This window comes from Remersonia thermophila, chromosome 4 (genome assembly GCF_042764415.1).
Source record: "Remersonia thermophila strain ATCC 22073 chromosome 4, whole genome shotgun sequence".
Taxonomy (NCBI): Eukaryota; Fungi; Ascomycota; class Sordariomycetes; order Sordariales; family Chaetomiaceae; genus Remersonia; species Remersonia thermophila.
This window is the reverse complement of record NC_092220.1, coordinates 1,151,300-1,175,261: the sequence shown is the minus strand read 5'-3', so window position 1 is coordinate 1,175,261 and position 23,962 is coordinate 1,151,300. Positions and strand designations below refer to the sequence as shown.

General features: G+C 60.2%; 6 protein-coding genes and 1 non-coding gene across 7 annotated transcripts; 2 read left to right on the top strand and 5 right to left on the bottom strand.

The window, feature by feature from the left end:
* Window positions 1-1,057: 1,057 nt before the first annotated feature.
* On the bottom strand, window positions 1,058-3,994 carry VTJ83DRAFT_4450 (uncharacterized protein; the record flags this gene model as incomplete). The annotated part of the gene is made up of 4 exons (XM_071010941.1): window positions 1,058-1,225; window positions 1,315-1,461; window positions 1,548-3,780; window positions 3,861-3,994. 4 exons carry the CDS (start codon window positions 3,992-3,994, stop codon window positions 1,058-1,060), a joined length of 2,682 nt encoding a protein of 893 aa, XP_070865900.1.
* A 1,115-nt stretch (window positions 3,995-5,109) lies between these two features.
* VTJ83DRAFT_t107 lies at window positions 5,110-5,201 on the top strand. Its single transcript has one exon. It is a non-coding gene; the product is annotated as a tRNA-Glu (tRNA).
* Window positions 5,202-6,744: 1,543 nt separating this feature from the next.
* On the top strand, window positions 6,745-7,714 carry VTJ83DRAFT_4449 (uncharacterized protein; the record flags this gene model as incomplete). Its single annotated transcript, XM_071010939.1, has 2 exons — window positions 6,745-6,778; window positions 6,858-7,714. The coding sequence occupies 2 exons, from the start codon at window positions 6,745-6,747 to the stop codon at window positions 7,712-7,714; spliced, it is 891 nt and encodes a 296-aa protein (XP_070865899.1).
* Window positions 7,715-8,483: 769 nt separating this feature from the next.
* Window positions 8,484-9,267, bottom strand: VTJ83DRAFT_4448 (uncharacterized protein; the record flags this gene model as incomplete). The annotated part of the gene is made up of 2 exons (XM_071010938.1): window positions 8,484-8,969; window positions 9,061-9,267. The coding sequence occupies 2 exons, from the start codon at window positions 9,265-9,267 to the stop codon at window positions 8,484-8,486; spliced, it is 693 nt and encodes a 230-aa protein (XP_070865898.1).
* A 1,739-nt stretch (window positions 9,268-11,006) lies between these two features.
* Window positions 11,007-13,190, bottom strand: VTJ83DRAFT_4447 (uncharacterized protein; the record flags this gene model as incomplete). The annotated part of the gene is made up of 5 exons (XM_071010937.1): window positions 11,007-11,258; window positions 11,317-12,049; window positions 12,182-12,293; window positions 12,404-12,675; window positions 12,787-13,190. The coding sequence occupies 5 exons, from the start codon at window positions 13,188-13,190 to the stop codon at window positions 11,007-11,009; spliced, it is 1,773 nt and encodes a 590-aa protein (XP_070865897.1).
* Window positions 13,191-14,625: 1,435 nt separating this feature from the next.
* VTJ83DRAFT_4446 (uncharacterized protein) lies at window positions 14,626-16,095 on the bottom strand (the record flags this gene model as incomplete). Its single annotated transcript, XM_071010936.1, has 6 exons — window positions 14,626-14,776; window positions 14,861-15,333; window positions 15,415-15,583; window positions 15,648-15,811; window positions 15,882-15,974; window positions 16,063-16,095. 6 exons carry the CDS (start codon window positions 16,093-16,095, stop codon window positions 14,626-14,628), a joined length of 1,083 nt encoding a protein of 360 aa, XP_070865896.1.
* A 3,917-nt stretch (window positions 16,096-20,012) lies between these two features.
* VTJ83DRAFT_4445 (uncharacterized protein) lies at window positions 20,013-23,725 on the bottom strand (the record flags this gene model as incomplete). Its single annotated transcript, XM_071010935.1, has 4 exons — window positions 20,013-20,864; window positions 20,917-21,502; window positions 21,563-21,823; window positions 21,879-23,725. The coding sequence occupies 4 exons, from the start codon at window positions 23,723-23,725 to the stop codon at window positions 20,013-20,015; spliced, it is 3,546 nt and encodes a 1,181-aa protein (XP_070865895.1).
* Between the last annotated feature and the right edge of the window lie 237 nt (window positions 23,726-23,962).

The window sequence follows — 23,962 nt, the reverse complement described above, 5'->3', positions numbered from 1 at the left end:
GGAGGAGGAGGCGAAAGGACCGCCCTGCGCAGCAAGCAGCAAAGGCGGTAGTCGGCTCTTCCGATGGTTCTGAGCGGCGCAATCGACGCGGGGCGTCGGGGAAATAGACGACAGGGGCACAAGAAGAGAGAGCACGTATACACGCGCGCTCCCTGGGGAGACATGCACACACTTCCGTCAAACCCCGCTGGAACAGCAGGGCGCCAAGCCGAGTTTGACGGGACGAAAGGACGACCTGAGCCAGCATCCCAGCCAGCCAGCGTTTGGAGAGGGCCATTGAGAGGGAACGGGCAGCGGGCATGGAGACAGCCTGGATAGAGAGATGTCTCTCTGATCGATGTGCTTTTTTTGGGGGGTGGGGCGATTGCTTTCTCTCTCGTTGCTTCTTTGTTCTCTCGTTTCGTTTGTATCGTTTGTATATTGGGTTGTCCGGCTGTCTGTCTGTCTGTCGCATTGCATCGGCGTTTCCGGGGCTTCGTTTTTCCCTCGTTGTATAAGGAGCCGCGCCGTTTGCGTTCTCCGTAGCAAGATGATCATACGTTCCCTCCATTCCAGCGATCTGTGTCGGCCCTAGCGTGCCATGAGCGGCCCTCAACGTTCCTCTTGAGTCATGACCAGCTAGGCCGCGTTCATTGAGCCAAACGTGAAGTCCCTAGCGGGTCTCGCTGATTGTTTACTCTTCCCACGGAACGCGTTTGGGGTGGGGGGTCGCGCCATAATGACCTTGACGTACATGGTTCCGCTTGTCAACAAGACAAGGCGACCAACGGCCATGGGGGCCATCGAGACCTACCTGTATATACAAACCTAGATGGCTGGAACCACAAGACCTTGCCCCCCTGAGACAACAACACCTCAACTTCGGTATAACCCATGGCTAACACTGGCATTACCAAACGTGCTGGAACATGCAAGCACTTCCCTACTCCCCTCCCCCAACGACCTCGGCTCATCCTTCCCGCAGACAAGCGTTGGAGTATTCAATACACATTGTTTATCGTTTCGATCGAGTCCCCTCCCGTCATCCATTAGTAGCCCCTTCTTCTCCTCCGGCTTCTCATTTCGGCGTCAGCACAACCCCCTCGTACTCCTTGCTCCGGATCATGTCCAGCGTCTGCAAAAAGTGTTTCCTGCTGGCCTCGATGGATCCCGAGTCCTGCTGGTTGCTGCCAGCTAGGTTGGAGTGTATGAGCTCGATGAGGCCGTTCAGGTACTTTGTGGTAACCTGTACGCAGCAAAACAAACGCGCCGTTAGTTCGTTGGCACCGCACGGAGGATAGCAGGCAGGGCATGACAACAAAAAGGGAAACGGACAGATTCGTTCTTCTGGTCGAAGTAGTAGACGTATCGGTCGAGAATCTCGACAAACAGCTCGATGGACGTGGCCGTCTCCATGCAAGAGTCGGCCACGCGCAGGGCGCGCTGAAGGCATTCGAGAACGCGCTTGCCATCGCGGTAGAGCTGGGCACACACCAACAAGTCAGCATCAATCGCCATGTTCTGCACGCATACAAGCGGCGGTAAGCCCAAGGATGGTTGTGACTCACCTCGGTCTCTTCCGTCTCTCCATTCGCCGCGATCGGCGTCGCCCACCAAAGATGGCTCGCCAGGTACACCGCCCGGCACTGGTCGGGTTTCCTCAGCAGCTTGCTCGCGTGCTGCGCGCACTTTGTGATGAGCGTGTCGTAGTTCTCGCGGCCAAAATGCCGGGTCCTGTGCAGGGCGCTCGCGATCACGCAGACGGCCTGAAACTGCGCCTTGGAGTCGCTGATGGCCTCCTCGTACACGGTAAACGCCTGCGCAAAGAACTCGTAGGCGACCTCCTCGAACCCGGTGGCGTCGGCGACCTGACCGCACTCGCAGAACAGGCGGAGGGAGAGCTCGGCCGCCCCCGAGCCGTTCACGCGGGAGTAGAGCGCCGAGATGGCCGAGTGCAGGAACTTGAACAGAGCCGAGGACTGGGACGACCAGTTGTCGTCGTAGTGCTCGCGAGCCTTGAAGCGGCGGGCGAGCTTGAGCCCCGCGGTGATGAGCGGGGGGGTTGTGGTGCGGATACGCTCACCGCCCTCGGCGTAGGCTTTCCGGGTCAGCTGCAGCAGGCGGAATTGCGTGTCGTTCTGGTCGGAGTGGACGAGATGGACCAGGCGCGCGAGCCAGCCCTGCTCTTCGAGGGTTTCGTCGGTCTCGAGAGCGCGGGCGCGCGGTTGCACGACGCCTGGGTAGCCGGCGGGGGGTTGGGTGCCTTCTTTGATGAGGACCTTGAGGACCTCGAGGACGTTTTCGAGGTGGGCGGGGGTGGAGATAAAGGTGCGGTTGTTGAGAAGGGTACGAGCGACCTCGCCGGCGACGGCTCGGCGGGTGGGGTAGGTCTGGGACTGGAACAGGGGGACGTAGGTGGGGAGCGACAGCGCCGTAAAGATGGACACGTATCGCCGGAGAGGGCTCTGGAGGAGGGCAAGCAGGCTCTGCTGCGCCGGCGGCGAGTGCAGGTCGGCGCTGCTGGCGTGCTCCTTGACCTTGGCGTGAGCGTAGTCGAGAATCTGGTCGACGTAGTCGAGCCGCTCTGGGTAGATGTTGAGCGCGAGGTTCGTGAGCGACACGCACAAGGCGATGGTGTCTTGGATGGGGAGGTGCTGGGCCTGGACGAGGTTCTTGACCTGGCCAAAGAAGATCTCGTACAGCGGCACGTTTTCCGGGATGCCTCTCCGCTTCTTTGCGGGTTGCTCTTCATCGCCGTTGGCGGCGTCGACCTCGGTCTGGGCAACGGGGTCGGCTTGCGTTTCTGCCGTCGAAACCTCCTCCTCGCCAGCAACGTCGCCGTTTTCCGGGGCGGCCGAATCGGCGGCTGAGTCGGCGGCTGAGTCGGCAGCTGAGTCGGCGGCCGCGTCGGCATTCGCGTCCTGGGCGCTTGCGGCGCCCAGGCTGATCTTGCCCAAAAGCTCCGCCAACGCGTCCTCCTCCATCTTCTTCCGGTCTTCCTCGGGCTCGTTCTGAGACTCACGCTCGGCGTACTGGGACAGGCGGTCCATCAGGCCGATGACGATGGCCTTGACGTTGACGTGGGGGTTGAGGCGGGAGACGGCGCCGAGGAACTGGTCGAGGGTGTGAAGATGGAACTCGTCCGGGAACACCTGGGTGATGACCTCGAGCAGGTATTCCTGGGCCAGCACGTCGCGGCACTGGACGACCTGCTCGAGCAAGGGACCGAGGATGCCGCTCTTGTACGTCGGGAGATCGACGAGCTGGCTGAGACGCACCAGGTTGCTGCCGACCAGCAGCTGCAGCTCCTTCCGCTCTTGTGTCCTCTGCTCGCGTTCCCGGGAGTGGCCCTGGTGTTGCAAGCGGACCCAGAGCTTGTTCATCTCGACAAAGTTGGTCAGGATGAAGTTGATGGAGTCCTGCAAGCTGCCCTCGGGCCCGTCGGAGTCGCCGGTGGGGAGGTAGTCGCGGGCCTGGCCCACCAGGTAGTAGCGCAGGAAGAGACCGCGGATCGGGTGCTGGACGCCGCGGCTCATGTCCATCATATCCTTCATGAGCTCCTTGACGGGGGCGCCTTCGATAGACATGTATGCGGTGCCGACGGTGATCATGAGGTAGAGGCGGGGGACGATGTTGCCGGCGTATTGGACGAGCTCGTAGAGGTCGGCGAGGTGGTTCACGGGATGGTTCTCGCGCAGGTGGACGGAGAGGTAGCGCAGGGCGTCAAAGACGGCCATGTAGAGCTCGTAGTATTGCTTGGGGCCGAGGCTACTGGTGCGAAGCTCGGAGACGAGGGTAGAGCTGAGAGGCGGACAGCCAGGTCAATACGGGAGCGCGAAGGGGGGGGAGGGGTCTTGGACGAGGGCTGGGAACCAGCGCACCAGCACTTGAGGGCATCCATCAGCTTCCCCGGGGTATCGAGGCACTTGCGCATCAAGGCCGTCTGCTGGCGCACGGCGATGAGGGCATCTTCGAGAAGGCGAGCCTGATCCTCAGGCGGCGCGGGAGTCGACATGATGGCGGTTGCACGGAGGCCTACAAGTCGTCGCGGGCGGGTGGTATGGGGATCATTCGAGGTGGACCGAGCCTTGGGGTCGCCGAAGATTCCCGGATGCTGGGGGAGACAGGACGGCCGACGGGAGGTGGATGGATGGAGCGCTGGGCCTCAGCGGTGGGAGGAATGGACCTGCGAGCGGGAATCTCTCGGCTCGGGTGGTGACGCCAACAGACGGTAACAGGCCGCAACGACAATGAGCGAGCGACCAGCAGAGGTGTTGAACAAGCTTGAGGTCCAAGTGGTGGTGGATCGGGTCAGGGAACCAGGTAAAGTTGGTAAGCTGGATGCCGGTCGTCGCAAGCCCGTGGCAAGCCCGTGGCAGCAGCGGCAGCAGCGGCGGGCAGGTGGCGCAGCGCGGGTTGGAGCTTGCTCCACACTGGGCCAGGCGAAACCCGCCCCCTGGCCCGGGAACCCACTGGAAGCGGGGCATCCTTCCGCCTGAGGAAACATCGAGGTGGCTTATGTAATCCCCTGAACCACAGGCATCTGACGGGCCCCGCTCGAGGACCGGGCGGCGTTGTACTATAGTACAGTAGGTTCCTGACGACATCAGCATTCCGGTGTCTCTGGTTCCAAGGGACCACGTCTAACACTGGAGTAGGTAGCGTTCTTCGGCGAGGGTGCTCCCGTCGAACCAAGTAGCGGTTTTCATTTGAAACCTTTTTTTTTTTTTTTTTTTTGGATACAGAAAGACAAGATCAGTCCTCGTGTCAATCCAGGCGGAAGATGGTGTACTGTGTAAGCTGAGCGACTTGAGCCAACCGGGTCATGCTCTGGCCAGTCTTGAGGCACTGTGAATCTTCCACCTCGGGTCTCCCACGCCCCCTCATAGGCAGGTCAAAGCATCTCCTTGTTCAGTCAGCACCGGCCGCTCAAGGAGTCTAGGAAGGCTTAGATGGGTATCTTCTTCCACTTTTCAGGTTGGTTAGAATCGCCGAGGTTGAAGCGTTGAAGCTCAACCAATCGCGGCGCTACAAGATCAGAACTAACGTGGATCGCAACGGCCCCGCTCTCCTTATCTACACCAGCTCCGCACCCCCACCGCAACAAATCGGGACCACACACGATCTTGATCGGGTATGGTGTAGCGGTAACATCGTTGACTCTCACTGCTAAGCAGTGACTGCTCTCTCAACAGCCCCGGGTTCGACTCCCGGTATCCGAGTCTCCTTTTTTTTTTCATGTATTTGGTCTTTCTTGTTGTTGAGCGTTTTCATCATCCCTTCCGCCATGAGCATCATCCTAGTTCGTTCCGTTCACGTTCCACGGTCTCGTCCTCTCCTTTTTCTTCATTCCTGGAATTCCACAAACGTCAGCCCGCCCTCTTCCTCGGCGGCCATGGAATGATGATTCACGCCATGTTTTTTCTCTCGTGCTGCATCCTCTAGCGCACAATCAAAGTTCATCAGCATGACCTGTCCCGACGTTCTTGCAAGACGTGCATCCAAGAATCCTCCGCTCATGAAGCCGACAACGTCCCACCCGATGATGGGCACGACGCCGAGCAGGTCAGGGTCGGGGCTGAACCTCCGCCAACTCCGATCTCGCATCAAGCACTGAGCTTAGCATGCTCTTTGGGAGAAACCCCACGCTCGTGCCATGGTGAACAGCACGTGCGCAGAACCCACAGCATGGGTTCTATACCATAAAACGCCTCCAATGGAGACGTGGCGCAGGCCCATCGCCGCTCCGTTTTGTTTGTGTGCTCTGTATGCCCCTCTGTGCCATGCTATTCCTGCGCGTCGTGTGGGCTGTGGCTGAGGCGGCCCGCCGCGATGGAGGATCCGTTGGGAAGAAGCGACGTCAGCCTCGTGAGAAGAAGCTATCAGATTCTGTGATTGGAACCGTTTCCGAGCGTTTGCGACGGTTGTGCGGCACAGATGCGCTGATGTGCCACCCAGGGATACACCCTGCTTACTTGGTGCTTGGAGCGGCACTTGCGCCGTCAGCATCAGCCACCGTGGGAACCACGGCAAGTAACTCGCTCTCCCGCCTTCTTGCATGCCTGCCATCACCAGCCGTAGCGAGGCCTGCGCCTTCGTGAACAGGCGAACGGCGTCATCCTTGGCATGCCATCCCCCCGAGAGTGGAAGAGGGAGGGCCGTTGAACAGGGCAATATCTGCCCCGTACCCTGCATATATCCTTCACCCATGGCTATGTACTCGGGCCCTCTGGCTGTCAAGCGAAAGAATGCTGAGTGAACCCAGGCGAACGTCTCATTGAGCATCTGCAGCACCTTGGTGGCCCATGTAAATCAACCCCTCGAGCTGCCTCAGATGCTTGTATCCTGAGATCGAGGTAACCCGGCACTCGGTCACCTTTGTTCCGCCTTTTGGCGTCTCTATCACCAGAAAAGCCACCTGGTATCGAGCCGCACGCACCGTGAGCCGGCCCCGTTGGTCACGTTCGTCTTCACCTAGGGGTCAGAGGGAGCGTATTAGTGCTCGGTGTCCATGTGGTCTCTTGGCCGGGTACGCTCATCATCAGCTGTGTAATAAGCTTCACAACGTCAGATTATTGACGTCAACTATCTTCCTGCTTCATCATCCACTTCGGGCCTGACCTCTGGTCTGGTCTGCCTTTGTCTCCTCTCTCTCTGTTACTCTCTCTCTCTCTCTCTCTCTTTCTTTCTTTCCGAATCTACTTCTTCAACGTCATACCATACTTGTTCCTAGGCCTATTGCTCGGTACCTTGCTAATCACCAACATGCTATCCTTCGGCATCAACCAAGTATTCCTTGGTCAGTGCACCCCCCCCCCCCCCCTGCTTCACATCATAAGACGTAGTAAGACAGGCAGAAGACTAACCCCCTCGACCAGCCTTCGCCGGGGCAATCCTTCCCATCCTATCCTCCATCCCCGATGCATCCCCCCAGCCCCGAGTCTTCTCCCACGCTGATGGTTCGGAGCCGCTGCTCGGCAACGGCGTGGCCCTCCGCATCATGCCCCTCGGCGCCTCCATCACCTACGGCGTCGGCTCCTCCGACGGCAACGGCTACCGCGCCGCCCTGCGCTCCCTGCTCCTCACGTCGGCGCCCCGCGCCGCCGCCGTCAACATGGTCGGCTCGCGCCGGAGCGGCACCATGCTCGACAACGACGTCGAGGGCTGGTCGGGCCTCCGCATCGCCCAGGTCCACGACAAGGCCGTCAACGGGAGCGGGCGGCCCGTGCGCTCGTGGAAGCCGAACCTGGTGCTCGTCAACGCGGGCACCAACGACGCCGCCCAGGGCCACCAGATCCCCGGCGCGGAGCGGCGCATGGAGCGGATGCTCCGCGACGTCTGGGACGCCAGCCCGCGCGCCACCGTCCTGCTGAGCACGCTGCTCGTGAACAAGGACCCGACCACGGACAAGAACGCGCGCAGGATCAACGAGCAGTACGCCCGCCTGGCGGCGCGGCTGCGCGACGCGGAGAAGCGGCCGGTCGTGCTCGTGGACATGCAGGCGGCGGGCGGGCCCGGGTACGAGGACCTCCCGGACGGGACGCACCCCGCGGACGAGGGCTACGCCAAGATGGCGAGGCTGTGGCACGCCGGGGTGCTGGAGGCGAGCGATGCTGGGTTCTTGCAGGCGCCGGAGCCGGTGGAGGGCGTGCCGGACGATGGCGTCGTGAGCGTGGCTGAAGCTTGGCCCCTCGGTTGCTGCGCGTGGAGGCGGCGGAGAGAAAGCCGTCCATGAAGATTCTCTGCTGGGCCAGGGCTGTACGACGGGCTGGCGTTTTGCGATTCAATGCATGGGCGTTCATCATTGCGTGGCTTGCTCCGGGAGGGTGGTTCCGGTCGGGTTGGATTGCGTTGGCGTTCGGTTTTGTTTTGGTTGTTCAACCGTTTGTTTGCATTGGGTTGCCAAAACTTAGGTGCGTAGGTGGGTTTGTTCATGCGAAAAAGGAGGCTTGGTTCGGGAGAGGATCTGCATCAGGGATGGCATGGCGTTTTGTTTTCATAATCCGTATCCCACCCAACAGCCTCGAGCTCTCCTCTTCTTTTCAACGGTCTCTGGTATGTGAGTTTCATGCAGCACGGAGGCGTGCCCTGCCTGATATTGATTTTGAACGATCATGTCAAAACGCTGAGACCATCACGGGGAGACAGTCATGTTTCTAGGATGGAACTGTGTTGTACACACAATGCAAAACGAGAATGCTGGAATATGAAACACTGATGCTACCTATATACAGAAAGAACCCAAGAAATCTCCCCATCCCGACCACGTCCGGTCCCCGCCCGGTGGAACGCATCAACGTCGCCGTGTCCAAGTCATCATCATCACGGAAAGAGTCGTTACTCATGGTCGCGCTCCGGTCCTACCAGAGGCCGAAAAGGCCCATGCAAGCAAACCAAAAACGCCCAACGGAATGCCTCTGCTGCCAGCAGCCCCGATCGCCGACCCCTAGCTCTACCTGTTGCATACCGGAGAGGTTCCAGCCTCCGGGCTCCGCAGGAGCCGCTTAAGCGCGGGCCTGGCCGGTCAGGAAGCGGGCCGCCTCGCCGCGCGCCTCGATGTTGTACAGGAAGTGCGCCGGCGTGATGATGAGCGTGCCGTCGCACACGGCGTCGCCGACGTTGCAAAAGACCTTGGTGCGGTCCGCGGGGTAGCCGGGGATGCGGCCGTCGTTCTGCCGGTTCTTGGTGTAGCCGAACAACACGACGCCCTTGACCTGCTCCTGGGCCTCGCCGCGGAGGTCGCTCACGGCCGCGGCGATGAGGGCGGCGCCCTGGCTGTAGCCGCCCGCGACGACGGGCGTGTCGGGGCACTTGGACTGGGCGAGGCCGAAGAGGCGCTTGGCCTCGTTGATGGCGCCCTCCGAGGAGCCGCGCGGCAGGAAGTTGGGCGCGGTGCTGGCCGTGTAGGCGCCGCCGACGCCCTGGATCCAGATGTTGCGCCGGAACGAGTCCTCGAGGGCGCCGGCCAGGATGGGGCCCGTGGTGATGCCCTAGAGAAAGGAGGTTAGCGGCGAGGTCATCACGCCAGCGGAAGAGCCGAAAAAAAAAAAAAAAAAAAAGAAAAGAAAAGCGGCGGCGTACCATGTTGCCCGGCTCGGTCGTGCCGCGGGCAAAGATGAGAATGGCCTCGGGGCACTCGTTGGCGTTGCCGCGCTCGAGGTCGTTGCGGATGGTGTTGAGCTGGCGGGCCAGGACCCGGGCGGCTTCGGCGTGCTCGCTTTCGCTCACGGAGGCAGCGGGAAGGGCGGCAGCGAGGCTCGCAATGCTGAGGATGCTGAGGAACTTCATTTTGATGAGATTGGGTGGGTAAAGGCGGGTGTACAGATAGGTATATAGAGATATATCCGTGTATGTGTGTGTATGCGTATATGTGTTTGTCAAAGGGGGAGCTTGATAGAAATTGGAGTGCCGGACTCTCGAGAAGGGTTGCTGAAGCGAATAGATGGATGGGAGTGCTGCGATGTGATGATGCTGGAGAAGAGAGCAGAGCAAAGCTGTCGACATGTTCCATTTTATACACGACTTGTCCTCAAGGTCCTCAAGTCGCTGTCCGATGTTGAAGCCATCATGGAGGGCGTGTGGGTGTGTTTCGGGCCAAGACCCCTATGGCACTTACACGCGCTAGAGACCCCTGGCTCACCTCCCCCGGATCTCTGAACATTCTAGCTGTGACAAATTCCCCGTTGGGAGCTTCGTATTTCCAATTTCACCGCAAGAACTCCTCTTTGGAGTTTAGCGCTCCCGCCTGTTTCCACGTGGTGTGTGCTAAATGCGTTTTGTTGACGCGAGCCCACCCCGTGGATCGGGGTTACAGATCGCCGCCAAGTCGCAACCTAGGCCAACACGACCGATCCCGTCCCATTTCTCTTGGTGGATGCCGAGGCAGGGGACCTTTTCATGACACTGAGGTGCTGTGAAAGGAAAAAAAAAAAAAAAAAAAAAAAAAAAGCAAGAACTTGAAGAGCTGGTGATGCCAGGAGTGGATTCTGTACGGACAATAGGGTCGATGAATCTGCACAGATACGCCCGGCCATCTTCATGGTTCGAGGCCATTCTCTGCCCAAGACACAGCGGTGCATAGCACACTTCGTCTTCGTGTCAATTGTCTCCTTGCCCATGAAGAGAGAAGGTTTCTCTATTAGTTACCCAATCTATTTTTACCCGTTTCAACACTATCCGACGATCCCGCCGTTCTCCCGCGCCCGGTGGTGCTGGCGTTCGCTGTTGCATCGTGTGATCCGGGAGCCAGCCACCAACACAGACCCTCCTCGGCCGTCGCAAGCTCGACACTGCGCCGTCTGTGGAAGTCTAAACTCAAAAATTACCCAAACGAGATTTGTTTGCGAGTGGGATCGGCATTTCAGAGCAGGATGCGCGGGAGGATCCGCCCTGCTGGGGCGGTGGGGGTTAGTAGGGGGGTCCCTATGATTCTGAAACATGAGGCTGAGGCTGAGGCTGAGGCTTTATAACGTTGGGCGGGCGTTTCGGAGCCCCATGAGGCACGCCGTCAACGCGTCTAACAGGACGCCAAGAAAATCATCAACGGAAACAAGAAACAGCATGACCCTTTGAGCTAACGAATTTAGCGCATAAATGTACCAACCCCTTATAGTAGGGAGAGAAACAAAAAAGAAACAAAACGAACACATCCCCAAGGTTACACAAACCTTACGCCGTGTTTTCTTGGAAGGAGGTTCGACGGCTTTGGGAGTCCTTGCGAGAAGGGACTTGGGAATCGTTTGAAATTAGAGTTGAGTCAAATCACCTGGGAGCTTGGCCTTGCGATGCCGAGTGAAACTTGGAGCATCGTGATGAATCCACCGGTCTTGAAAAGCCAGGGGAAAGCACTATAGCACAGCCCGTCCAGCAGGGAACTCCTCTCTGCCAATCAGCAAGAATAGCATGGCCAAGTCCATTCGCATCGGTCACGAGGGAGAACCTAGTGCAACTCCAAGGTGGTGAATTCGAGAGAGCTACAAGGAGCAGGAGGGGCGATTGTTCAGGAACGTGTGTTTCATGACAAATCGTCACCCCAAGAGCCCACGACCAAGGCGACCCATGAGAATCTCTCCCGCCTTCTGCCACGCCTGGAGCAACGAAGCATCCTCGTCTCCGTGGCGGGCCGACCGCCGGACCACGCCTGGGCCCTCCCACCGAGGGCCGGGAAGAATGGGATTCTCCGGCTCGCAAACCGTCCCTGGCTCGGGCAGAGTTCCGTTGTTGAAATACTCGAGAACGGCCTTGGCCGTGCACAACGAGGGCTCGATCATCGACAGGTGCTGCGGTTCCATGATGGTTAGCTTCCTTGCCCCGGGTCCGCGAAAAGAAGCAACGTACCCCGTATCCGTTGTGCCGGAGCACCACGCTCCCCTTGAGCCCCAGGCTCACGTTGAAGGCGCTCGAGATGGGCGTCACGGGGTCGTACGAGTTCCCGATCAGCAGGATCCTGTTCCTCGTCTTGAGCGGCGGCCCGCCGACCTGGAGCGGATTGACGTGCTCCTTGGCGGGCATCCCCCAATGCGCACACCGGTTGATGAAGGGCAGCAGCAGCTCCCCCGCGAACCGGCTCTTCGCATGCACCCTCGCGAGGGCGGGCGCCGCCTCCTCCAGGCTCGCCAGCCTCAGCCCGGCCAGCTTGTCGGCGCACCGAATCCCCGTCGTCCGGTCGTCGACGTACGTGCCCTCTTCCGCCCGGCGCTTGTAGTCGCCGAGCGCCCGAGCGGCGGACCAGTCGTAGTCCTCTTCGCCCTCGAGCAGCGCCGTTACGTTACGCTTCATAAGCGCGTGCATGTCCTCCAGAAGAAACCGCCACGCGGGCGGCACGTAGAGGGAGCTGAATACATCCCATTTGACGGCGCTGTACTCGATCAAGTACGGCCCGGCCGCGATGGGGTTGTAACGCAGATCGTTGTCGAGGAAGGCCAGGAAGGCTTCTTGAGCCGCCGCGGGCGAAGGGTACTCGGTTGCGAAGGGGCAGGGGTAAGGCTCCTCGGCGTGGTTGGCTCTGTAGAAGCAAGACTCGAACACGCCGGCCAGGACGGCATCGGTATCGTCGAACAATGAGGTGTCCCTGACGTGGATGGGTGAGCAAGTGTATCGAGCGCGGCTCTCTCTATCTCTTTGTTTTTCTCTTTCTCTGTTTCTCTGGGTATATCTTGGTCAAGGGGGAAAAAAGGGAGCAAGAGCCGATATAGCAACTCACCAGCCATTGAAATACTCGTGCGTGTTGACCAAGCCGTCGAGAACCATGCTCTCGATCCGATCCGGAAACATGGCCGCCAGAACCGTTCCCAGCACCGAGCCGTACGAGAAGCCTGGCGGCTTAAAAGACACTTGGGTTAGCCCAACATGGACAAAGATGAAGTAGCATTCTCGTAACAAGCAGGAAGTTCAAGGCGCCAGGAATAGCCTCCAAAGTACTCACCCCAAAACCTCACCCTTCCCGCATCCTTCCCGCCCAGCGCCTCGGCTACTTTCACGATATCCCGCGCGACAAACGACGTGCCAACAAACTCGCCGGTCTCGCCCATATGCTTCTTGCAGTCGTCGGCGCTGACGCGGCCCGCCGCCCAGAGGCGCCCGGCAGAGGCGTCCGACGCGTTGCCGGTTTCGCGCAGAAGCATCGCCTTGATGTAGCGTTCCGGATCGTCGCGCGCGTCCCCGTAGCAGTTGAAGGGAAGGGTGTTGCCTGTCCCGCTGTGGAGGGAGAGAGAGAGAAAAGAGAGAAGGAGGGGGGCCATGATTAGTTCCCGGTCTTGTCTTGTCGCGCCGTGTCAGGGCCTTCCGGCATGCCTCGTCTCGACTTACCGAGGATCAAACACCACCAGGTCAAACTCCCCTCCCGATACGTCGAGCAGCAAGTCGCCTAGCAGGGCGAGGTTCTCGCGCGACGGCGCGCCCGGCCCGCCAAAGTTGAGCTGAATGCTTCCACGCGCGGGCTGCGTTCTGGCGGGCATGCGCGCCAGCTCCAGGGTCAAGGTCTTGTTGGAAGACGTGGACGTGTAGTCGAGCGGCACCTCGAGCGAGCTGCACACCAGGTCCGTATTGTTCCACGTATTGAACCCTCGGCCCTCGCATGAGCCCCAGGTGAGGCGGGTGCAGGGTGTCGAGCGACAGTCGACGCCGGCGCTGGGGGTGGGAGAGGAGGTCGTAGTGGCCGCCCACAGAGCGAGCGCCACGACGGACGGCAGCCCCTGGGCGAACGGGCGCATGGTAGTAGTGGTGGTGGTGGTCAGGAGACAGACTCCAGAGGCTTGGTTGATGGTGAAGAGGTAAAGACACTAGCGTAGAACATCAAAGACGCCGACGCTATCGACATGATTGGGTACAGGCAGGAATTCGAGGCCCTTTATATCTGCTATTGCCAAGCGCCATCGGTATACGTCCTGGACAACAACCTAGGTTTTCTCGATCGAATCCGTGTTGTAGCCTAGAGAGCATTCTGCCCGTGGCGTAAGATTTTAGGCCCGCACACGCTTGGAGTGATACCATGTGACATGAATCCGCATGATTCGAACCGATTATTACGGAGAGAATTATAGATTGGGGGCCAAATGGAACTTTATTCCGGTCAGCCTTGTTGGGCTTCTCCTGGGGGGGGGGGGGGGAGGCGCAGTCAACTTCTTGTCAACACTACACAGTATAAGCCACCATCCAGATAAGCAGGGACCGTGTTAGCCACCATCCAGATAAGCATGGACCGTGTGTTTGAGGCGTTGATGCCGACGGGGAATAGATGTCTTCGTCCGTCGTTGGGCTTGGCTGCAACCTCAGCAGACCGAAATGGCGCCGAAGTCTGGAAACCTAGGTTGAGCATCTCCAAAATTCCCTGATCCAAGAACTGAATCGTGATTCGGCGCCTGGCCACCTGGAAGTCCCTAAAATCATGTATGGATGCCAAGGGCGTTTGATGTTAAGGTTCAATGAGGAACCATGTATTCCATGGAAGGGATCCTCTGGTACTTAGTTCTATGGGTGTCGCATATTACGTGTACGCCAGGCAAGTGGTGTTTATTCCCAGTTCTGGTTCAGGGGGGAAAACATGCAGAGCCAATATGAGTCGTTACATACACAAAGTCCAAGACACCCAAAGAACCAAGCCGCCTCGAAATGCATTCTGTCGAACTTGAGTTGCCCCACACCCACAGGTATCAAACTCAAGGGGGAGAGGCGGCGTCTATGTCATTTCCCTGGATCATTACCACTTACACGCGTGCGCCGACATGATGACACATGTTCACCCAGGATGAACCAAAAAGCCGATAGAAAAAGGGTCTGGGGGTGGGAAACTCGACAAAGAGAGGTGCCTGCCGCCTATATGCTCCATTCCATCTATCCATGGTGTGAATCATTACGACCTGTACCCTAGCCAATGGTCCAACCTCTCCTACAGCTCATCTATAAACCATGCTTTCTTCCAGAACCCTCCCCGCCATGTGTATATGTGGTGTATGTGTGTATAGGGTATGTTCTCCGTCCAAAGCCATGCGTGTGTCGTGTTTGCTCTACTCCCCACCCCGAGGGGGTAGTAGTTCCGCCATCTCAACATCTTTTCCCTTGAGGGATAAGATCTAACGAATGTGAATGTATGCACAAAAAACGAGTGATTCAAGCCCCTTCTGCCTCGTGGTCCGAGCGCGTCGGCTCCTAGACGGCCCCGTAGATGGTCTCCATGAGGATACCGGTGACACGGTAGGGATCGGCATTGCTGGCAGGCCGGCGGTCCTCAAAGTAGCCGCAGCCCTTGGCAGCGACTTCCCTGGGAATGCGGATCGAGGCGCCACGGTTGGCAACACCACTAGAGCAAAACGGTTAGCAACGTAACGATCTTGTCACCTCCCCCTCTCGGCGGGACGGAGCCCCTGGAAGAAGAATCACGTACTAGGTGAAGGTATCGATGGCGCCCGTCTCGTGGCGACCCGTGAGGCGCTTCTCGTTGTCCTCGCCGTAGACGGCAATGTGCTCCATGTGGCGGGCCTCGAGCTTCTTGATGGCGGCCTCGATGGCCTTCATGCCGCCCTCCTCGCGCATCTCCTTGGTCGAGAAGTTGCTGTGCAGGCCGGCGCCGTTCCAGTCGCCAGGGATCAGCTTGGGGTGGAGCGAGACCTTGACGCCAAAGTCCTCGGCGACGCGGGTCAAGATGTAGCGCGCAACCCAGAGATCGTCGCCCATGCTGATGCCCACGCACGGGCCAACCTGGAACTCCCATTGCGACTTGCTGACCTCGGCGTTGGTACCCGAGATCTTGACGCCGGCGTAGATGCAGGCACGGAGGTGGGCCTCGACGATATCGCGCTGCACGACGCGGCCCGCGCCGACGCCGCAGTAGTAGGGACCTTGGGGAGCCGGGAAGCCCTGGCGGGGAGGAGAGAGAACACGTCAGCTTGGTTCGAGACGCAAAAGAAGCGGCACGACCGGAGGGGAGGGCACACTCACGTTCTGGGGCCAGCCGTACGGCCTGTCGCTCATGTCCAGGAGGGTATACTCCTGCTCGAGGCCGAACCACGGCTCATGCTCGGCGTGGGCCTGCATGAGCTTGGCGCACTCATGGCGGTAGTTGTACTTGTTGGGGGTGCCGTCGTGGTTCCAGCACTCGCACAGGACGCTGCGCGGCCGTTAGCACGCGGATTCGCGGGGACACCCAAGGGGGAGGGAGGGGCAAGACGCACATGATGTTATCGGCTCTCCTGAAAGGATCCGGGTAGACGGCGCAAGGCCGGAGGTAGACGTCGGAGTTGCCGCCAGGGGCCTGGCCGGTCGAGCTGCCGTCAAAGTTCCAGATGGGAAGGGTGTCGACGTCCCACTTCTTGCCGTCGGTGCGAGGGTCGAGAGTCTGCGGGTTGTGTTAGGTAGGCGATTCGCGGAAAGCCCGGCATCCCCCCCTTGCGTTTGGAGATACTCACACGAGTCTTGGAGCGCGTGTTGCCCTCGGAGTCGACCCAGACGTACTCGGCGATGACGATCCCCCGCTGGTCGAGGGTCGTGTACCTCTCCATCTGTCAAAGCAAGCCATGTCAGCAACCCATGCTCTTTCTTTTTTTGTGCGACGAGCGGCCAAGCGAGAGTGGAGTCGGAACGGCTTACGATATCTGGCCTGGAGGCTTCTGATGTCGTCATGGTTGCGAATGTGTCTGGATATCGAACAAGAACAAGCGAAACGAAACAAGCAGGAGGAGCTGGTCGCTCAGAGAATCTCCCAATGGACACAAGGTCAGGGGAGAGCAATCAATGGCAGACAGGAAGGGGGCAGGCAGGCAGGCGAGCAGGCGGGCAGGTAGGGAAGAAGAAGGGAGAGAGAGAGGGATGGATGGATGGAGCCCTGAGGGACTTGACGCAATGGCTCAAGGTTGGAGATAGGGCTTTGTCGGATGGAGACCACGGAGGACAGCAGCTGTCATGGGACCTGGGGGTCCTTATGGAGTTTGGGTCCCCGATGAGATTTTTATGAGCCGTGTGAGAAGGCAGAAGGGGCCCCGCGTGGACCGAGTGGCGGATCCGTGGAGCCCTTTCCCAGGTTCCGGCGGCCTTGAGCCGGGCTGAGCTGGGGGGGGGGGGGGGGCCAGCGCGATGGAGGGGCTTGTTCTGGCCTGCAACTTCCCTGCTCTCCTTGTGTGGCTTCCCTGCTTCCCTGTTTCTTCCGTCTTCATCCCTGCCCGGTGCCTGGCTCTTCCTTTTCCCTTTTTTCCCTTTTTTTCCCGCCCGACTGGACGGCCGCTGCGCTCTCCCTTGCATCCCAATTCATCTCGCCTCGCCCCTCAAATGCAAAATGCCATGGAAACCAGTCGGTCCCGGGCCGAACAGCAACGGCAACAGCCCAATGGCGATGTTGAGGGCTTTTCGAAACGTTCCATGCAAGGTTTGTGTTAGTCACTGGATTTCCTTTTCGGTATGGCTGTCCCGGTCCGCCGGCCCCCCCGAGGCTACCAAGCCCACCCCGACAGGCTCCACCGTCGGATCGCCACGGACCCCAGATCGGCTGGGTCGTTCGATGCGTCCCTGATTGGATCCGCGCCGTTACCGTTGCGTAACGGATGCCGGGGTGGGCACGGTTGGCACGGCTGGCACGACGCAGCGCCAGGTGGCCGCAGATGCCGTCCGCCACGGCGCTGCCAATTTCACAATGACGCGCCTGCACGCCCTCTGCGAGTCGACCACGACTCGGAGGCCCCAGAGATAAGAGAGCAAATGGAGAGCATGGCACCACGAGCCGTTAGCCGAGCCCGGCCCGAGTCACCTTGGGCTCCCCCAGGTTCACCGCTTCCGCCGGTATCTGGACAGCCGGGAGGCTAAGGTTGGCGGGCGGTGCTCGATCCCACAGCGCTCCGGGGCCGGATACGAGCCTCCCGGGGGTTGCGCCGAGCGACCGGCAGGCGCGCGTCCTGGAAAGGAGTCAGAGGAGTCGGGAGCCAGAACATGGCCGAACGCTGCCGCCAATCCGTCTGTGGCTAGGGTCGTCGTCGGCATCACGAAAACAGGCATGAGCTTCGGCGCGCGTCTCGGGGGCACGACAAAGGCGGTGCTGCAACCGCCTGCCTACCTCAGCCGCCCAGCCGTAACCCGACAACGCACGTTGCTTGACCGCCCCTATCGGCGTACGTACGTCATCTTGGAACGGCCCGGCCCAGCCCAGCGCACGTTCTCACCGAAAGATGGCTTCTGTGCTCGTGCCGCCGGGTGCATTTTCTCATGCCATTGCCGAGCCCGTCAGGGCGCAAGCATGCCTATGCTTTGCGCTCGCTTCTAGCCGCCAAACGCTGACGAAATTTCTGGCTGGATGTGTTGATCTACTTCAGACGCAACACAAACCCATGGCCGCTCTGCCTATTTGGGATGAATTGGATGAGAGGTGACTTCGAGGCGGAAAAAAGAGCCGTTGCGCCGATGCTTGCGCGGCTGTCCTGGCACGCCCTTTTTTTGTTTTTTCCCGCCCCTTGTTTCCCGTGTCCGGCCCGTTCTGCGTGAAACCTCACAATGCAACAGAAGCATGGGAGAAATTGATGCCCGTTTCGGGGCCCCCTGGCTCGAAATCACAAGGGAGGTAGGTTCAACAAACCCAGAGCTCGGGAAAAAAAGCATGAACGCAATCCGGGGCTTGATGAACCGGTTTTCCAGCTTCCATGCTTGCGGCTGCCGATCGATGTAGACTGTGCGAAACCTCGAGACCTGGTGAAGCTGGGAACACCCTGACAAGGACGGCACCGTCATGGCGTGCGTGAGTTCACCGCAACGCCGCCGCTTCGCGTGATTCCGGGGCTGGCCTATGCGTCCCACAAGCTGATTTGGCCATGTCACATGCTTCAACAACGGGGCCGGTTCGCCATGTGGTGAAGACGGTATTATCGTCCCCAGGGGCTCCTCCACCATGCCGGTGTCCGGACAATAACTCGGGTGCCTTGCCTCGGGCATCTCTGCTTGTTGACCTGCATCTCGGCGCCATCGGAGCATTGGGTCCAGGGTCAATGGAAGGCGAATCACATCCAACTTTCTCGGCCTGACGGTGAACGGCCTCGATAGGTCAAGGAAACAAGAAAGCAGCGCGAGCCGTTGGGATGGAGACACCCAAGCCTGCATGCTGCGTATGAAGCCACAGGCTGCACAGCCCAAGGGGGCCTAGACAACAAACACCCCATCCGCCTCGCCTTCTGAGATGGCTCATCGCCAGTCCGCCCCTGTCAGCCTCGCAACTCCCAACCCTAGCCTCCCCAAGGGACCTAGCACACCCCCTCTTTTATTCTGACAACGCCGTCCACCACCGTCACCTCCGCGTCCTCCATCCCCTCCGGCTCCTTGAACCAGTGCCCGCCCTGCTCATGCTCGCACCACTCCGCGGCCACCCCCAACCCCCCTGAGCAGGTCCCTCAGGCTCCCGCCCCATCTCCACGCCCACCGGCGGATCATCGGCGCAATGCTGCAGCAGCACCGGCGTCCTGGCCAGCACCCCGCTGTCCCCTCCCCTTCGGCGTCCCCTCCAGCCCGAGCACCTCCCTCACCCTCCCTAGCCCTTGCCTTCCCGCGGTGCCCCGCGAACGGGCACCGCGCGCGGAACCCCAGCACGGCGGCCAGCCTCGCCTCCCTCGCCAGCCGCACGGCCTGCGGCAAGACGAAGCGGAGGGTCGGGAAGGCGGTGAAGAGGGTGGGGCCTGGCGGGTGGTACCCGTTGTGGCTGATGCGGGTTGCAATACGTAGGTAGGTACTGCGTAGGTAGGTAGGTAGGTCGGTTGCTCAGCGCCTGGCTCAAGCAAGTTGGGTGGTGGGGTGGACGAGCTAGCCTACAGAGCGCGAGCGAAGGATTCCATGGTGTTGCCGCGGCCGTGGAGAAAGATGACGGTTTTGTGGGGGGGTGAGGGTGGGTGGGGGGGGGGGTCGTGATGATGGGGACGTCGAGCTGGGCCACGGGTCACGGGTACAGCAGCCATGGTGGGCGGAGCAAAATCCGACGGGCGAGTTTGTGTGACAGCGGAACGAAATGCCGGTCGTACGTCTCCGTTTTCCCCCAAGGTCCGGTCGGTAAGGTACCCAAGGTGATAAGTAAGTAGGCACTTCAGATCAGGCTCGGTTGGTGGCCCGGGTTTGGAAAAATGGAAAAAGGACGGGACCTAGGGAGCATATCCTGCCAGAAGGATCCCGTGTTTGTACGCAGTAGGTCGTTGTTGGTCCCGTCTTGGGCGAATTGCCTACCCGGTACCTGACGATGGTTGCCCGTGGGTTCCCGCCCTTCGGTGTCAAGCATTCCCGAGGTGGCGGCACGGCACCGCTGCAGCAGCCGCGGCACATGCGGGCTTCGACAGCGAGAAACAGCCCAACGAGTGGAATCCTTGAGGAACCTTCATCAGAAAAGACATGAGATCAGCAGGGTCGCTTTGTGCGAAAAGAACACAGAAACACACTTTGGCAATTCATTCACTTCCAGGGTACGCAGAGAAGCACCTCGCATGATGGAAAAAGGGGTATCATCATGCGATTTTGCTGACGAGGAAGCTGGCCTTGCACAACCAAAAGCACCAGCCTCGAAGCCTCGGGAACCTCCAACGCGCTCATCCCCACGTGCCGCCACCGCCCACCGCCCTGGGCGCCCTTCTCTGCGCGCTCAACCGCCAATCGTTCTCGCCCGCATACTTGTTGTACAAGGGCTGGATCCTCTCGGCCTGCTTCCTCTTGCTCAGCCTGTCCGACGGGGCAATCTTGAAGAAGGTCGGCGCCGCGTCGACCAGCCACTTGGGCTCGATGGTGGTCGTGAAGTGCATGTACTCGCGCGTCGTGAGCACCAACGTGTGGTAGATGACCCACTCGGCCTGCTTTCCAAACAGCGCCGAGCTCGGATGCAGATACACCGACGTGCCCTCCGTCAGCGTCTTGTATCCCTCCGGCGGGTCCTTGCGCGCCGTGTTGCGGAAGAAGCCCGCGCAGAGCGCCTGCCGGATCTTGTCCGTGTCGCGCCCGCAGCTGATGATGGGATGCCGGTGGCGCTCCATGATCTTGACAATCTGGTCGCGCACGTCCTTGGCTCGCCGCATCGACCGCGCCTGGATAAAGTTTTCAAAGCACCACGCGTTGGCGTACCCGTTGTTCTTCCAAGAGTTGTACACGTTGAGCAGCGTGAGGTGGTCGCCCGACGGGTCGTGGAACTTGGCCTTCTTCTGGTCCGCCTGGGATTGCTTTTCCTTGGGCCGGTAAAAGATTTGCTGCAGGTTGAGCATCGAAACGATCGTCACCATTTCGTCCGAGCAGCCCTTCTCGACCGAGGCGATCAGCACCTTGGAGAGCGTCGGCTCCATGGGGAAGTCGGCCATCTTTCTGCCCTGGCGCGTCAGCAAGCCCTCGTCATCGAGCGCGCCGAGAGCGTAGAGCTCTTCGAGGGCCGTAAGCATGGTGTTGACGGGTGGCGGCTGGGAGCAGTCAGTCTCAAGTCCGCATCGGCAGCTCCGGGCTCGTGCTTACATCCATAAAGTCGAAGCGCAAAAGGTCGTTGATGCCCATGGCTTTCAGCATCAGGATCGTCGTCGACAGGTTCTGCCGCTGAATCTCGGGGATCGTCGTCGGGAGCATCTCGGACTGGAAGGCGGCCTCGGTGTACAAACGGAAGCATTTGCCCGGCCCCGTGCGGCCGGCACGGCCTGCTCGCTGGTTCGCCTGCGCTTGAGAGATGGGCGTGATGACGAGCGAGTCCATGCCGAGCTTGGGATCGTACGCGTTCTGCTTGACGAAGCCGGGGTCCACGACGTAGTAGATATAGTCAATGGTGATGGACGTCTCGGCGATGTTGGTCGCCACCACCACCTTGCGGCTGCCGGGCGGCGCCGGCTCGAAAATCCTGCTCTGCATCTCGCTGGGCAGGGCCGAGTAGACGGGGAGGATGATGAGCTCTGGGACCCCGGGCCCCAGCGCCTTCATCCGCTCGTACAATATCTCGCATGCCGTATCGATTTCCTCCTGGCCCGTCAGGAACACGAGGATGTCGCCCATGGGCTCGCTCAGGTGGATCTGCATGACGGTCGTCAAGGCAGCATCCAGGTAATCCGATTCCCTACGACGGTCAGCATGCCTCGCGCAGACAAGGGGGAGGGAAAAGCATCCAAGGACGTACGGTTCACGAGAGTAGAGAATCTCGACGGGGAACGTGCGTCCGGGGATGGTAAAGATGGGGCATTGGTTGAAATATTCGCTGAACTTGTCGGCGTCGAGCGTGGCGGACGTGACGATGATCTTGAGATCCGGCCGCTTCTTTGCCGTCTTCTTGAGCAGCGCAAAGAGCACGTCGGTAGCGATGGTGCGCTCGTGCGCCTCGTCCAGCATGATGACCGAGTACCTCTTGAGATCGGGATCGATCAAGATTTCGCGTTGCAGCCTAAGAAGCGTTTAGCGTCTTGCATTCAACACCAGAAGGAACGCCGACAGCTTACATTCCGTCCGTCATGTACTTGATCTTGGTGGCCGGGCTGGTGACATCCTCGAAGCGGATGGTGTAGCCAACCTCGTGGCCAAGCTGGCAGCCCACTTCCTCCGCGACGCGCTTCGCCACCGACACAGCAGCGACACGACGTGGTTGCGTGCACCCGATCATGCCGTAGTTGGTGAAGCCGGCTTCGGCAAGGTACTGCGTGAGCTGCGTGGTCTTGCCCGAGCCGGTCTCGCCGACGACGATAAGAATCTGGTTGTCCTTGACGGCCTGGATGAGCTGGTCTCGGAAGGCAAACACCGGGAGGGACTCGCGCTGCTCCTTGATGGACATGTTGGTCCGTCTCCCCAGGGACTGCTGCTCCTTGGCGATGACCCTCTTCCACTCGGGCACGGCGTCCGGCGCCGACTGCGTTGCCTGGGCCTTCTTCCGCAGGTCGCTCGCGAACTGGCGCGTCTCCGGGTTGGCCAGCGGATCCTGCCATTGCGACGACAGGTCCACCTTTGCCTTGTCCTGGGCCGCCTCCGCTTCCTGCTGCCGCATCTCCTTCCTCTCCCTTGCCAAGCTGGCGCCCGCCATGGCCGCCCGGTTGAGCGAGCCATCCGGCGCCTTGACCACGCGGATGGGCGACAGCTCGAGCGACTGCTTCGTCTGGCCCGCCAGGAACGGCGGCTCCTCGTCTCGGATCTCGATGTCGATGTCCTCCTCCAGCTCCATCTGCCCTTCTCCTCTCAGCGTGGCGTTGTAGTCCTCTTCGAGATCCGGGTAGTCGGACGCCTTGACGATGCCGGCCGCGATCATCTGACGGATCTCCCACCTTTCCGGAGACGTCAGGCGCTTCTTCTGGTTCCGCGCCGCCGAGGAAACGTTGCCGGGCCCAGGGGCAGCAGCCGGGCCGCCTAGGCCCCGGCCCCGGCTGCCGAGGGCTTCCATGTTGGCGCCCGAACCGAAGGCCGGTTGCGGCGCAAGATCCTCCCCGGTCGCCTGGTCCACGTCCTTCATCGACAGGCCTATCCTGTTGCCCTCGAGCTTGACCACCTTCACCTTGACATCTTGCCCCCGCGAGACAACCTCGGACGGATGCTCAACGCGGCGTCCAAAGGCCGAGATGTGGACCAGCCCATCCACCTTGCCCTTGACTCCATGCAGGTTGACAAAGGCGCCGAAATCCTTGATGCCCGTCACATGGCCGTCGTAGATCTTGTACAAGACGGGCGCATCGTCCAGGTCCTGCGCAGGGGGTCTGCGGGGGTCATCGTCGACGTCGTCGTCGTGATAACGCCCGTTTCTCCGCCGACCTCGCCCGCGGGAGCGCGACCTCGATCGTGGCGACCGCGATCTTGACCTCGACCTGGACCGGTATCTATCTTTCCGTTTCCTCCTCGAACCCTCCCGATCCCGGTAGTCATCCGGGGTGAGGCTGCGTTTCCTCGGGCGCTCCCGGTCCTTGTCGGCACGCTTCGGCTCCAGGCTCTCGAGCAGCGCAAAGGTATCGTCGATGGCTTCCACCTCCTTATCCGGAATCGCCAGGCCCTTGAACAGCTTGCTCTGGTCCTCGGCAGATTTCGCAGGCCTTGTCTTTTCGCCGGTGCTCTCGTCGCTGTTGCGTTGCTTCTTGAACTTGGGGTGCATGGCCTTGACAAGGCGGTCGACGCTCTCCACCAAGCTGGGCGGGAATTCGGCGCCCACCGCGGCCAGCTTGGCCTTGAAGTCGTCCAGGGTGGCGCATTCTAGGCGTTGGGCAATGACGAACTCGGCGAGCGTTTTCTCGTTGATGCCGAGATGGTTCTGCAGCTCCGACGTCACCTTGGACACCAGGGACAAGAGCTCGAGAGACTCCAGGTCGTCCATGATGTCGACGGTCGGCTGGGACGTTCGGATGCGTGGATGGATGGTGGCCGGTGGGCCGGGCACGTTGCGTACACGTAGTGTCTCCAAGGGGTTGATGTTCAAGGCCGAAGAGTTGGATGCAAGAAAGCGCTTGGAAAGACGATGGCGATGCGCGCCGAGTTGGTAACGGAGCTGTCGCAAATTCTGCCGGGTTCCTGGCTCTGACCGCCTTCCCGATCACGATATTACAGTGATTTC